The sequence below is a fragment of the Alligator mississippiensis genome, chromosome 3, assembly GCF_030867095.1.
Source record: "Alligator mississippiensis isolate rAllMis1 chromosome 3, rAllMis1, whole genome shotgun sequence".
NCBI classification, from domain to species: domain Eukaryota; kingdom Metazoa; phylum Chordata; order Crocodylia; family Alligatoridae; genus Alligator; species Alligator mississippiensis.
The window spans coordinates 287,972,776-287,987,640 of NC_081826.1; the positions used below are offsets into that span (position 1 = coordinate 287,972,776).

General features: G+C 45.1%; 1 protein-coding gene across 3 annotated transcripts; it reads right to left on the minus strand.

Annotated features, from left to right (window-relative positions):
* Positions 1–4,192: 4,192 nt before the first annotated feature.
* On the minus strand, positions 4,193–11,126 carry ELAC1 (elaC ribonuclease Z 1). 3 transcript variants are annotated; one of them, XM_014593960.3, is made up of 5 exons: positions 10,938–11,033; positions 9,110–9,270; positions 8,370–8,548; positions 6,575–7,042; positions 4,193–5,432 (listed from the first exon to the last, which is right to left on the minus strand). In XM_014593960.3, the coding sequence occupies exons 3-5, from the start codon at positions 8,524–8,526 to the stop codon at positions 4,963–4,965; spliced, it is 1,095 nt and encodes a 364-aa protein (XP_014449446.1). In that variant the 5' UTR covers positions 8,527–8,548; positions 9,110–9,270; positions 10,938–11,033; the 3' UTR covers positions 4,193–4,962. The 3 variants fall into 3 exon arrangements, with proteins under 3 accessions (XP_014449446.1, XP_019351612.1, XP_014449447.1); XM_019496067.2 differs by lacking the exons at positions 9,110–9,270; positions 10,938–11,033 and adding an exon at positions 11,040–11,126; XM_014593961.3 differs by lacking the exon at positions 9,110–9,270.
* Positions 11,127–14,865: the final 3,739 nt, after the last annotated feature.

Genomic DNA, 14,865 nt, shown 5'->3' on the forward strand with positions numbered 1-14,865 from the left:
ATTGCGTTTGAAGCATTACCAGCAGTAGAGATGTACATTTTCATTTGATCTAAAAATTAACATCTCTCCTGCACCTGCCCCTCCAGGATTATTAATTTCACTAAGCATCCACACGTTGGTGACCTGATGAAAAATGTCTTGATTTCAAAAGCTTCTCTAAGGGGGAAGTTACACATTACACTTATACCATACTGAGGGCACTTAAAATTCAAGCATCTGCATGTTAGCTTATTAACTTATGCTAAGCATCCTCTGAGCATTTCAAATTATGCCACTTTAGGCAAGGGTTAACTGGGTTATGCTCACTAGCTCACATTAGGGTAACTTCAGGCTGCTCTATGGAGGTAATACAAGCAATTTGAAGTCCTTCAGTCCTCCTGGGAGAAGCTAGGAGTGGCACAGTGCCAGGATGGGGGAGGAAGGGTGGGCAGGCAGAGAGCAACCTTGTTCCAGTGCTAATTGACTCCCTGGAGCCTAGAGCTAAGCAACACCAGAACCGGGCCCCTGCTGGTGTGAATGAGCAGGAGCAAATTTGCACGAGCACTATGATGCAGTAACTACTGTAAAGTTCATCTAGTACCTGTATATACAGGTACTAGCTTACTGTACAGTAGACCTATTTACTGCGCAGTAGCTGCTGTGCAGTTACACAGTGACGCCTTACTGCACAGTAGATTAGTCTAGAATTGAAAGAGATCGGATGACGTTTCAACACATCCAATAATGAAGAACATGGCTAGTTCAAGCAAATCCAAGCCATGGGCTAGTATGTAGCTACAACAAAGGCACCTCACTTTGGTTTGTAGAACTAGATTACTGTACTGCATATCACATTCTTCACACAAAGTTTTGAACTGATTATGTTTCTTGGGTTTTGACCTGATTAAACTAATTCAGTAGCTTCTTTCATTACATTGCAAAGAGAAGTAAATGTTAAAAATAATGCTTGCTGGTATGTAATGGAAGGATTCCACAAAATTTCATGCAGTCTCAGATATAGATGCTCTGTGAAAAAAGGGGAACAATATAGATATCTATGGAAAGATAACTATCTATAGACTTCTCAGACTTTAGCAAACATCCCCTCCCCCCCCCAAAAAAAACAAACAAACAACAGCCCCACACTTCTCTTACCTAACTTAGCCAATGCCCTGTCTGTTGCTGTGACTGTTACTTTCTCTGGTGCTACAAACTTTTTAAAGACATTTTTACAACACCTTTTTCACCCTCTCTTTTACAATCATTTTGCAATGATATCATACCAACAGGTCTTCTGTTATATCTAATTCCCAAATAATTTGCTCTGACAATTTTCAATAAATTAAGGTATCATGAACATCCAGACTTTTCTCAGTTGCAATACTAAATAACCCTTCTTTTTCAATAATCTCTTCAATAATTTCTCATCTCTTCAATAACTCGATTACACTAGCTCAGATAACTTTCAATAATCTCTGAAATATCCAAAGCCCTCCTAGACTCAACAGAATCAGAAAACTGGCTTTTATTCTGCTCTTTTCCTAGTTCCTTTTCATCCTGAAACAGGGTAGAACATCATCTACTTGTGGTACGGTCCATTTTGTTGTTTTGCATGTGATTTTGTAAGATGCAAATGTAAACTGGCTTGTTATAAACTCTGCAAAACTACACACTTTTGATTCAGTCTTTGCTGTTTGAGCTTAAGTTTCAGTTCTTCAAATTCACTAGGAAGTGGGAAATCACTGCCAACTGCAGGTTGCACTGACATTAATGCTTTCCAATTGTGATTCTTTTAAATGGAGTGCAACATCACACAGTAGACATGGGGTAGGCAAAATATGGCCTGTGGGCCACATCCAGCCCACCAAGCCATTCTATATAGCCCACAGGGCCCCTAAAATATTTAGAAAATTAATTATTATCTGCGCATGGCTGTCTGTCAAAAACCACAAGGCACCAGCAGCAACAGGACCCAGGGGGAGCCAGCAGCAAGACCCAGTGCCTGAGAAGCAAGGCCCTCTGGTCCCGCCCTTAACTCCCCACCACCTCCAGCCCCAACCAGAAGCCTCTGCAGTTTCTGGCCTGGTGACCCTTTGGCTGTTCCCTGCCCTCCCTCTGTCCGAGTGGAAAGTCAGATGCGATCAGATGGAGGGAAGAGGGGAAACTGCCGGGATCACCCCATGCTGCAGGACTTGGGCTGGCGCCATGCCATGCTATGCGGTCCCAACCATGCAGCCAAGAATCACATGGTGCTGGCCAGGGCAGGCAGGAGCCATAGCAGTAGGCAGGGGAGCAGAAATCAGCGGCAGGTGTGGGGGGGGGAGGGGCAGCAGGAAGGGCCAGTGGGTGAGGGAAGTGGTGGCTGAGAAACAGTAGTAGCAGTGGTAGGCAGGCATACAGATGAGAAAGGGAAGTGTTGGTGGCAGCAGATGGAAATGTAGAACCTGTGCCAGTGCCCTGGGGTCAGTGGGGACTCAGGGTGGGGCAGCAGCAGGAGTGCAGAGCCTAGGCACGGGGTCTGCCTGGCTGCCCTGCATGAGGCTTATGCACAGTCCACAAGAGCTGCACGCGATGGAGCCAATGGCCCGGCCCCATCTCTCTCTCTCACACCACCCACCATAACCCCACACCCTCCCACATCCCCCACCCCAACCACATACCCCACAGCCATCCACACCCACCCACCATAGTAGGACTTTATTTTGAGCTATTATGCAATTGCCTCTAGCTGTACTATGCAAGCTAATATAAATCAGAACAATGATATTTTTAAATACAATTTAAGTAAGTTATAGTAGATGTATTTTTAGTATATGATTTGGGGTTTTTTTTTTCTCATTTTCAAGATAGCAGCACCCTGCCTCCCAAAAGGAGTATTTCCAGGGCAAGGGGAGGGATTTCCAGGGGCAAAAGTCAGGGGTTAGAGGTAGGACTTCTAGTCCCAAGCTGGTGACCAGGGGGCAGGGTACCTGTCAAGGGGGGCTGAGGGGTGGCAGGCAACTACCTTTGTGATCCTTGACAATTCATCAAAACTCGTTAAGTGGCCCTACAGCCAAAATAATTGCCTGCCCCTGTAGTAGACAGATATTTTTCCTTCCATCACCCCCACCCCCAAAGAAATGCTCTTGTTCCCCTTTTTTCACAGAACATCTATATTCATCTTACTTTCTTGATCCGTCTGTGGGTTTTTGCAAACTAACATTATTTGTTTACTTCGGAGCCCTGCAACAGGTACTCAGGATTCAACAAACATCTTCTGGAAGCAAGAGGCAGGATTCCTGAAATGTGAGCATTGCTATACATCCCAGCTGGTTAATCTGCAACAGCAGGGGAACTATTTACATCCCTACTAGGAAATGTAGGACATGTGCTATCTATTTCTAACAGTCATGTACATGTGTTGCATTATGCATGACTGCAAGACATGCCCAATATCTGTTATAAACAACCTCTTCCCACCACCTGCCTCCCCCACCGTCATTTGCAGTTCACTGCAGTCACTTGTAGCTCTAGAGCCAAAGGCCTGGCGTCACTGCTCTAAACCAGCGATTCTCACCCGGGGTGCTGCAAGATCCTTTCAAGGGTGCAGGCACTGTGAGCATGGTTAGGTATGCAAATATGATATACAAGATAAATCCAGAGAATTGCTCCATTATTTTTCTGTAGTCTTAAAACAAGTGAAAATTAAAAGCTAGCATTTTCTAGAGGGTGCCCCGAGTCTGAGGGGTGCCTTAAGTCTGAAAAGACTGAGAACCACTAGTCTAGATAAATCTAATTGATGACTAAGGAGTAACTATCACTACTCTACAAAAATTAATGCAGCCAAAAATATATTTGAGGGACACTTCCTGAACAGCATTCATGTGGGCACATCTACACAAGACATTTACTACACAGTTGACTAATTAACTGAGCAGTAAATGTCTTGGCACCTATGCATGCACCCTTATTAGGGCACACAACACTAATAAAATCTGCAGCAGTTTAGTACTGGTAAATACAAATACTACCCTGCTGCAGAGTTTGGGTTTTTTTGTGAACAAAAGCACATGTAGACACTGCCCAGGCTGGCTGGGGCACAAGGGTGCTTCAGTGCAGGGGCTGCACCCTCATGCCTCATCCAGCCCCTCCGCAGCACATGGAGCCCAACTGGAGCAGCCCTGGGCTGGCAGTTTTATCCGTTAGTAATGAGACTTATTTACAAAACGTTGGGTACAGTTATCAATATTTTATTTAAGTTCAGCACAATATTCCCTTTAGATAAAATAATTTAAACAAGTTTTCACAAGATTTGATACAAAAGAATCCCAACAGGCTGCCATTAAAATCTCTTCTCTTTTTTAGAAATCTTGATGTGCCTTTAAAAATCCATGAAAGATTGTAAACACAAGACAAAAAGACCCTTTAGGGTCCCCTTTAAGACTTAAGCCAAAAATATCTGAAGTTCCAAGGAAGTGTTCGGAAGGGCTCTTGCCTGTATTTATAATCTACATTTTCTAGATTGTTTCACTAAATGCCTGCCAACATACTCGTACACTTTCTTCCCAACTCTGTAAGTTTCTACATTTTTAACGGGCTATATAACTGAAGAACAGGTTTATTTTCTTTGCTTAGGCCTTGTACAAAAATGAATGCGACTGCAAAATTATTTAACTGAAGGCAGCAAGTTTGACTAGCGATCTGCCTCTTCATCAGCCTTCTAGTGAGAACTGGACTATGTAGATACTTGTCAATAGTAATACTATTCTGCAAAGGTTCATTTCCCAAACTACCATGGAAATTGATGGGAAATAAGGGCATTCACCATCTTGCAGGATTAGGCTCTAAAATAGCAGCTCTACAGCAATAATCCAGTGCTTCTCTACAGGCTGAGCAGTTCAACAGAGGAGCCCTAGGAACCAATCTGGAGACCTGATATCCTACTGTAAATTCAGTTAGTGCCACACCTGACTCACTGCTGCCTTGCTGCAGAGCTAGATTGTGCTATTTTTGTTTTTTCATTGGAATGTCTATTGTCATAAAATCCTCCGCTAAAGTTACTTCTTGGCCAGCTAGTACTGCTTCTGCTTGTCTCTTTAGTTCTGTGACATCAGTGTCTCCTTCTCCCACCAGAGCAGCCGGTTTATATCTCTGACTGAAGTGAGTCAGAACCAGATTCTTCACTTTACATAGCTTTGCAAACTCAGCTGCCATTCTTGGAGTGCTGTGACCATACTCAATGGCTTTGTCCACTTGACTGTCATCCAATGTGGCTTCATGAACCAATAGATCTGCTTCAGAGCAAAGTTTCACTGCTTCATCTCCAACAACACCTGAACAGTCACCTAAAATACATATTTTCCTTCCAGGAATAGGATCTTCCAAGACATCTGAAGGAGAAATAGTTATTCCATTTTCTAGGACGACTGTAATACCATTTTTCAGCTTCCCATATACAGGACCTGGCTGAACTCCTAGTAAGAAGAGGGAGAAGTTCATGGTTAGTTTCTGTGTTCATGTACTAAATAAACACTGGTCATCTTTCAGTACAGGAGCTGAAAAATTTTACACTGAGTCCACTAAAGCAAGGGTGGATGGCCAATTCTCATTTTGATCCATCTCTCCATTGATCCAATCTGTGGCACAGGCAGACTGGGAACGAGACAGGGCAGGGAGCAGAAAGCAGAGCAATACACCGGGCAGGGAGCAGAAAGTAGAGCAGCAGATTGGGCAGGGAGCACAGGACAGGAAGAAGAAAAATCAGCAAAGCAGAAGATCTGCTCCTTGCCCTATGCAGCATAGGGCAGGGAGCAGAAAGCAGACCAGCAAACTAAGCGGGGAGGAAGGGGATCAGAGGAGCACTCTGGGAGGATGTGGGGCTAATTTGTGGCACATCTCCAAAAAAGGGCTGGCCTCCACTGCATCAAGGCATGAATTTTTATCAGACGATAAGGAAAACAATATTTCATTTCATATTCTAAGTGGGTTTTATTTTAGCGTAGGAGGTTCTATAGAAAAGTTTTTAAGTGGTAACTTTTGATATGATATTCTCTCACAAATACAGAGTTCTCTCTTTCCACTATGGTCAATTCACACTTTCTTAAACTAAGCCCTTAATGAATGTGCTGGCACAGGAAAATGTCTTTTTCTCTTCTGATGATCAAAGCCATCCTCATTAGTATAAAAAGTTTTAGAATAAGTTTTCCATTTTCTTCTAAAGAATAAAATGGCCCATTTCAGGCTGGATTGCAGACAATTGCACGTGGCTCTAATTCAGTCATCTCCCTTGGAGCAGTTTTCAGAGGCATCTTCAGCCATTAATTAACACAGTTCTACTACAAATCCTGGAAGTATATATGTCAGGTTGAACACTGTATACTTTTGGATATCCCTCACCAGTGGATTTTCAGCATCTGAAGATGAACATTGGTGGTCTGACTATCAGAATAGGTACATTAGAAATTCTTATATAGGCATATAATAGTTAAAAATAAAATGCAATTATAATTCTTTTAGAACCAGCACACATGCATCTTCTGAGGACATTTAGGATATCTATAAAATCAGTGATATTCACAAATGACCTCTTTATGATAAAATAAACCCAGCTACTTACCAAGGTCTCTTAACTTCTGTACGTTGAGTTTACCAATTCGCTGTTTTTCCTCTACGAGAAATCCAAAGGAAGGAATGCGGTGAAATAAACGGAAGGCTTTCATAACAAACTGTTCATCATTGACCAATGTATAGGAGTTTTCTACAGGATCCAGATAAATTGTTCTCCCTTGCACTTCTTTAGAAGATCCTCCATCTCTGTTTAGCCAGGGTAATTCTTTAAACTCTTCTGGAGGGCATTGGTCTGGTGTAGGTACTAGTTCATGAACAACATATGAAAACAGGAGCTCCGAGTGGGAGAGCTCCATAGTTCTCCAAATGAAGTCTCTCAGTCCTACAGGCCCATAAATATCAACATGCTGCTTGCTTGGGCAAGAACTACTTTGGAGACTAACTGTGCACAACAAACCAGGAAGCCCAAAAAAATGGTCGCCATGAAGGTGGGTTATGAAAATCTTTGTAATTCTACCTATTAATGGAAACAAAAAGTACAGCAGCAACTGAACAGATTTTTTCCAGCTTCAGCTTCCTGCCATTGGTCTATATTATGTTCTTTACTAACACAGTAAAATCCCATTCTAATAACAGTAGAAGGATGAATAACTACATATGCAATTGAGTGCCATTGTTTCTACAAGCATTTTATAAGGAATTCTTACTGCTCTTTGATCAGGAAATCTCTTGCTATTTGTGACAGCCTGAGAAAATATCCAAATTCCCCAATAAATTAGCAAAATATTTTAAAATGCAATCTCTAGCTATGGGCAGAGCCAGCATTTATTTAAAAAATGGAGAGGGAACCACTGTTGGGGAGAGAGCATCAGCTGTTGCACTCTATTTCATCTTTCATGATCCTATAGCAATATAAATGAGCAGAATTTCTGCAGATTGAACCCCGAGTGACACAGGGTTAAACAGGGGATAGTTTTTCTACATAGCATCACTATAGGAGCAGGCAGGGGTAGCAGTTACATCCCACAGCTAACTATCACCCTCATGTTTTCATAACCATATGTGGGTAAGTGCAGTACAGTTCAGTGTTCTTTGTATATACCTATGTGTGGAGAAAATACAAAAATCACGCACAAATCCCCTCTCTCCAGCTTCTCTCCAATAAACTATGAGCTCTTTGTCTCCCTCCAAAGTATTCTCCATCCATCAATACTTACCTGCTTGCTCTCCAATTTTTCAGCATCCTGAAATGCTGATACCAGAACTAGACAAAAAAATTCTAGTCCTGATTTCACTAATGTCACACATGCAGAGGTGAAACAACTTCCCTAATTACTTTTCCCATATTTTTATCCAATGATTCTGGGATGCCTTTTTTGCTACAGCTTTGAAGTGGGAGCTTTCTTGTACATTGTGAATCACTGCTTTCCATTACGATGTGCATGTGGCAGAATTGTTAATAATGGCAAAAAGTGTTCAGTAAATATTTGGCTGAAGGCAGTTCATTCCCCATTTCCAAGTTTACCTGGTACTCCTTGCATAACTCTCCATTGCTTGTATTAAAATACACTTTGTTTGAATGGGCCAGGCTTACCGACTGCTTCATCTTGTGTGCCTTTTCCTCATTATTTACCATTACAAATATCTGTGTCACACTGATTGAATCAGCAGTGATTTAATATTTACTTTCTTGGAGAACCACTGTTCCCTTTCCTAGATACAATAATAAGCAATACTTGTGTGTGTCTACATGTCCCCAGAAAATATGAGCTTAAATACAGAAGATATTGCACTTAGATTGTGTGAAAGCCGTCTCAAAAACCATACTTGCAAATTGCCCAGACCTGCTTTTAGATGGCTTTTCATAAACTGTGTTTGAGTTCCTTCTCCGCAGTCAAAAAGCCAACATTCTCCTTCATTACGAATGACTGTAGCGGAGGCTCCTCTTGTTGGAGATGGATACGCCGAACCTGTTCCCAGAAAAGTGATATCCATGGACATTTTGCGCTTCTCAGTATATGACCTAAAAACAAACAGATTGCACAAGCTTAGTTCTGATGAGGAACAGAAACAAGCCATAATCAGATTTCCTTTAAATAAAAGGTGGCAAAATCATTTTCTTGACTAGATTATTCTTCAATATAGTCCATGGACTGGGGTATAAATTATGGACTATATTCTATCCATGATTCACAGCAGCAACTCCATCAAAGTTAAAGAATTTAGTACGGCCTTTATTTTCTAAGGGATCTTCATGTCACATTCAGTATCAACTGAAATAAATTCTCACTTTTCCAGTGACTCCTATTCCTGACTTTTGTTTCTCTTCTTTCCCCATCCTCATCTCATTTTAGCTGACCCTGTTTAGACTGATGTTCCCCCAACATCTTTCCATACAGCATGGACTTCCCTCCCCAATTCCTTCTGCTAAAACAATTAGCAATAAAAATGTATTTAACACTTTTAAGAGATCATTGGACTTCAGAGCTACCTTCGCCCCCTCCCCCCCCCCTATTAAAATGGGCAAATAATCTCATAACCCTTCCAGACTCTGAAAGATAGGCTGAGGTTGATTTACGCTTACTTTGCATTTGGAGCAATTTCTTTGCAGGGACAAAGACTAGAAATACACTTGGGTTTTAAGCAGTAGCTTTCTACAAAATCATATGAACACAGGACTGGAAGAACCTCAGATCATCATATGTAGGCCACAAACAGATCAAGCGGGTCCAGTGTTTGACACTCCTGTTTTAAGAAAGCATGCCATACAAACAGCAGGCGTAAGTTAAAGTTGGGTTTTTTTCCCTTTGTCAGAACAAAGAAGCTGAGTTATATTTCTGTATGTGATCAGCATAGCCTCTTGCATGTTCTAGTGAAAGCAGCAAGGAGACAGTTTGCTAAATATAAGTTGCATTTATACCTTCAACTGAATTACTTGCATTTTCTCAAAGCATTAAAGACTTGAGATTTTCAAATTCATTTTCAAGCACACTTCTGCAAGCGTTTAAACAATGCCCTCTATATCCTTCAGCAGTCTATTGGTAAAGCTCACACAATGAAACACATTTAATTATGACAAAAATAGGTGAGCCGTTATTTCTTGAGGGCGATAAAGATGCTCTTCAAGTTTAATACTCTATTTCTGCATTATGGCACCAGGATCCCCTGGAGGATGGTGAAAGATAGCATGCTATCAATCTGAACCATGATTACAGTTTGCCAGTCCCCCTCCTTAAAATGAAAGGACTGTGGCTCAAAAGGAATCAGAAGCAGAAGTTTTGCTTTGTTATATAATAATAGTTATTACACGTAAGAGGCAGTCAGTGGCAGTATAGTCAATCGGTAATTTTAGGTGGAAGTTCAAATAAATGTGAAACTATACATTACACTTAGATCATGTTAAAAGCACTTAAGTGTTAGTATGCAATCGTTCACGTTTTATTAACAATGGCTAGGCACCCTTTACGCATCTTTAAATTACTCTGCTTTGGGCAAGGATTATCTTTGAGCTGTGCTACCTAGCTTCACTTAAATTAACTTCTGGGAGTTCATATGAGATCAAACCACCAATTGCAGTCCCCCAGTATCCCCAGAATCACTACTCCCAAGAGGACTAGCTAGCTCTATGGGAAGGGAGGCACGGGGAAGGGACAAGGGTGGGGACAGGCCTGAGTGGGGAAAAGGAAAGGGAAAGAGAGAAAGGGAGAGTGGGTTGCCAGGCTGCTGTCCTCCCCAGGTTGCTCTCCTGCCACCCCAATTACCCCCCATTGGCCTCTGTATCACTAGGCTGATCGGGGCATCAGGGCAAGAGTGGAGGAAGTGCCCATGGAGGGTTCCCCTCCCTGCCTGCTCCTGCGGTCCCTGCAAACCCCACCACTCGCGCCCACCCGGCCCTACAACTGAAGGGCAGACGGGGCAGGCACAAGGCGGCAGTGCCAGATTTTGGCTTTAACTATAGTTTAGGGCCTTACAATATGAAGTGCCTCTAAATAAGGGGGGGGGGGGGGGGGGGGGACACACCAGACAGTTTAATTCTAATATGACAAAAATATACAACTATATGGCTGCACAGCTGTAATTCGTATTGAGTGCTTAAGTTTGTGCAGAAAGAGTCTAATAAAAGATGAATTATTGTTAACTTAAATAGCTGGAAAAAGAAGTTTCTTGGATTTAAGACAACTTGGTCAGGCCCAGGAAGCCTCTGCAGCTCTTCCCGGAGGGAAGGCATAGGGGGCCGGGCCGGGCCGGGCCGGGCCGCACCGAGGCAGGCAGCAAGGTTGCTATCCAGGAAGAGCACGCAGCAACTGCAGAGGCGTCCTCAGCCTCATGAAGGGGTTTTCAACCCAAAAGCTTGCTAACAAACCTCCCCCCCCCCCCTATAAAAGAGCTCAGCTCCACCCAAACAACCTCACCTGCCCACGTCCTTCGACCCACGCGGCTCCCCCCGTCATCAACATCTTAAATCTGCACGTTTCCGCGGCTTTATGTTTCTCTCGGCCCCCCCCCCGGCTCACCCGGCTCCGCGGGCCTTTGCAAGGGGCGGGCTGCGGGGCCGCGGCGCCGCCTCCCGCGCCCCACGTGCGGCCGGGGACAGCCCTCCCGCGGCGCCCAGGGGACGGGAGGGAGGGAGGGCTCGTGCACGGTCAGACACAGGAAGAAATGCAAAACCTACGTAGAACTCCCGCTTCCAAAACGGGACCAAGTTTTAGCAGACCGAGACACTGCAAAAAATAATAAATTAGGTTTTTCTGCACGCTTTCAGGCTCAAACAGCTACCAAATGCACCCCCGAAACAGGGAAGAGACCGAATTTTAGCCGATTCGGGGATAATAAGTTGCATTGCTGCACAACGAGAAGCATTTCTCTGCCTCCCTGCCGGGCACTGCTTGGTCCGCGCCGCCGGGCATTGGCCACGCGCAGGGTCGCAGCAGAGAAACCAGAGCGCAATTTAAGAGAAGCTGCTTTTCTCCTTCCTCGCCGGGAAGGATGTAGCTATGAGAGGAAGGCCGAGCAAAATGTAGCATAAAAACCCCCGTGACACTGATCTTTCAGGGGTCTGCCCCAAGTAACATTCAGGACCATGCATTTATACACCACTTTATACAACCAGCGGGTTTTGGAGGTCAAGGAAGACGTAAAAGAGGCCTCAAGGAGTTTGGACCAGAAGGAAATAGGCTTGGCTTATACCATCGCTCCCCGTACCCATTACCACCCAGCTCTGGGCCCATAAAAACCCTGCAAGCCCTCCTGCTCGGGGCCAAGCTCACCGCTGTATCTGGACGCAGGAAGGAATATTACCCCATGGCCAGACGGGTGCAGAAGGGGGGAGTTTCGCCTTCCGCCCTAGCAGGGCCCTGAACCGGGAATATTAACATCCTTTCGTAGCGGCAGTACACTGGCTGCGGTCGTTCCCTCGCTTAACTTGTGGCAAGTTTGGATGTTAGGTCCATGTTGTGTAGGGAGGGAGGGTAGTCATATGTAGAGTTTAGATGATGGTCGTACAAGGTGGCTTGGATAGGGATGATCCTGCCTCGGGCAGGGGGTTCGACCAGACAAACTCCAGCCGTCCCTTCCTGCCCCATCTCTCCATGACATCGAGAAGCAGGGAGCCTGGGGAAGGCGCAGTCACACCCTGCTTTTGGTCCTTTGAAAGGGTCTGGCTCTCTGACCCTTCCTCTGCCCAGCTGCGGCCGGCCAGCTGCTCCTAGGTCCTGATCGACAGCCCTGCAGCCCCAGTTTTTAACTCCCACTGAGAAGATCCATGCAAGAGGCGAGGATTTCCTTTCCGGGCCTGGTCACACAGGCACGTAGGGCAGCTCATGGAGCTCTCCGTCCCTGGACTGTCTGTCCATTAACACATGAAACTGGTTTTAAGCACTCATTTGGTGGCTCAAAATGATGCCACTACAGCCGAGGTTTCCCTCAGACCCGTGTTACCCAGCTCATCTTATGCCAACGTATAGCCACTCTAGGCTACATCATAGTGGGAACACCCCAGCCGCCACCACTCCCTTGCTGGCCCGGATTGGGCCCGCTGCCTCCCCCAGCACCCATGATGGTTAGCACCCAACACCTGGTCTCCGACTCCGCCTAGAGAAGAGCAGCAGCCTGGCGGTGGTGGCTGGGCAGACAGGTTAACCCTTCCTTCTCCCAGGACAGGCAGCCACAAGGAAGGAGCGGGGTGGCACAGGGGGAAACCCAATTGGGGTGGGGGCAATGGGAATTCTTACCTTTCAGTCCTCCAGGACCCTGAGGGCCTGAACTTATCCCAACACAACACCTGGCCCCCTCATGCCTCAAACTTTATTTGGGGTTTTAGCCTCCCCCATTTCAGCCCCTGCCTCTGGCTGTGCCCCTTCAGCCTAGGTCCACTGCCTCAGGCCTTGGCTTCTGGGCCCCCAGTCCTGGTCTCGCCCTTACTCGGGCTCCGGGCCCCTCCCTGGCCCCGTCTCAGCTCTGGTCCCCTAGAGCTGTCAACCCAGGCAAGGCTCCAAATTGGGCACTTCTCAGGAGCCCCTGTGGCCTCCACACCTCCCCCATAGTCACAACCTGGTCCCCCGTTTTAAACTTAAGCAAACAAAAATATAAGCAAACCACTTTCAACTGAAGCTTTGCCCAACTCTGGGTCATACCCCAACCCAAGCCACACACCCCACTAGCTGTCTCAGTCTAGCCCTCACAGACAGCTGGGGTGCCCACGAGCCTGTCTCCTGCAACCATCGTGCCTGGGAACTCCTCTCCCTGCAGCAGACTGCTCCTTCTGTCTCGGGCCATGGGTTTATATACCACAAACCCCACCCCTTCCTGTCATGTGGCTCTTGAGCCACACATTTCCCATTTCATCTGCTGCAGCTGCCAGACCACCAGCTTAGCTTGCTGCATCCTCTTGGAGTACCAGGAGCTTCTGGCTCCCTGCTATACCGCCCCAATGTGAATCACAGAGAAAACTGGCTAGAAAGGGCCTCCAGAGGCCATCTGGGCCAACCCCCTGGCTGAGGCAGGATCATCCCTAACCAACCCATCCCATACAAATACAAAATCTAAACTCTTCCTAAAATTGCCACCAACCCTGATGTAACACAAGACATAACACTCTAACTTGGCACAGGTAAAGCAGGGGGCCCACCACCCAGCCTCTCTGCATGGAGGTAAGCGCTGTGAAATATAAATTTGTTTTTGAAATTAGGTGCCACTCAATTCACAAAAGTTATGGAGGGGTACCATGAGTCCAAAAAGATTGAGAACCACTGAATACATTAGCTTTTTCAATCCGATGCCACTCAGTTGTGAGAAGTTATAGCAGGATGCCATGAGCCCAGTGATGGATGCCTTGAGTCCAAAAAGGTTGAGAACCGCTGGTCTCTGCTGTGCCCCACTAGGCCTTTACAAACAGCAGCAGCAGGATGCAAGAGTTTAATGTCTCCCGAATAACTCCCTCCCACACTTTCTCATAGATCTCTGACTAATCCATGCAGAACTTTAGAATGACTTGCAAACCACTAGATCATTGCAGTTCACTATATATAGTAAAACCAGGGACAGGATGAATGCTCTGCCAGTCCCATTTTGGAGACTTCTAATACATAGCTGTATCCTGAAATAAACAGATTATTGGCAAGCAGACAGGATTCATAAAAACCAGTGGTGCTCCTGATTTGACCAAGCTTGCTGCTGTTGTTTAAACCAGTCTAGTATTTGGATAGATACCTATCAGTGAAGGCATTTGAACATCCAGGCTGCCGCTTTGTGATTTCATCAGCTGATTTTAACAATCTTATATGTTTAAATAAAAACACGCACAATATTTGATGTATTGAATTGAGTGCCATGGGGTAGGGGCAAGAAGCGGAAGTTGGAGAAGGGAGGAAGAGGCCTGGAGGCCATCTGGAATAACAACGGAGGAGCAGCAGCCGCCTGCAGGTCACCAGCTAGACAGTCCTGCCTTATAACAAAAAGGTGTTGCAAGAACTCCCAGCTGTGCAGAGGACCTACAGCTGCAACCTCTGACACTCAGGATCAAAAACATACATCTAAAACTTCCCCTTAGAGTAGACTTAGCCAAAAGGCTTCTCTTTCCTTGGATGGTTCACCCACTTCTTTCACGTGTTTGTCCATGCTGTTCCTCACCCTCATTCTAGTGCATCTGACTTCCTGCTCTTCATTGTAATTTCCTGCAAAATACATTTCTATGCAGCCTTTCAATGACACCCCAAAACCATATTAATAATTTTAATTGGGTTGGGTATTTGAACAGTCAAACAAAGTTTGGTCAATTGACCAGTCAAATATCAGTCAAAAATTGTTTAAAAATTGCCAATAAGTCAAATATTTAAGACAAAA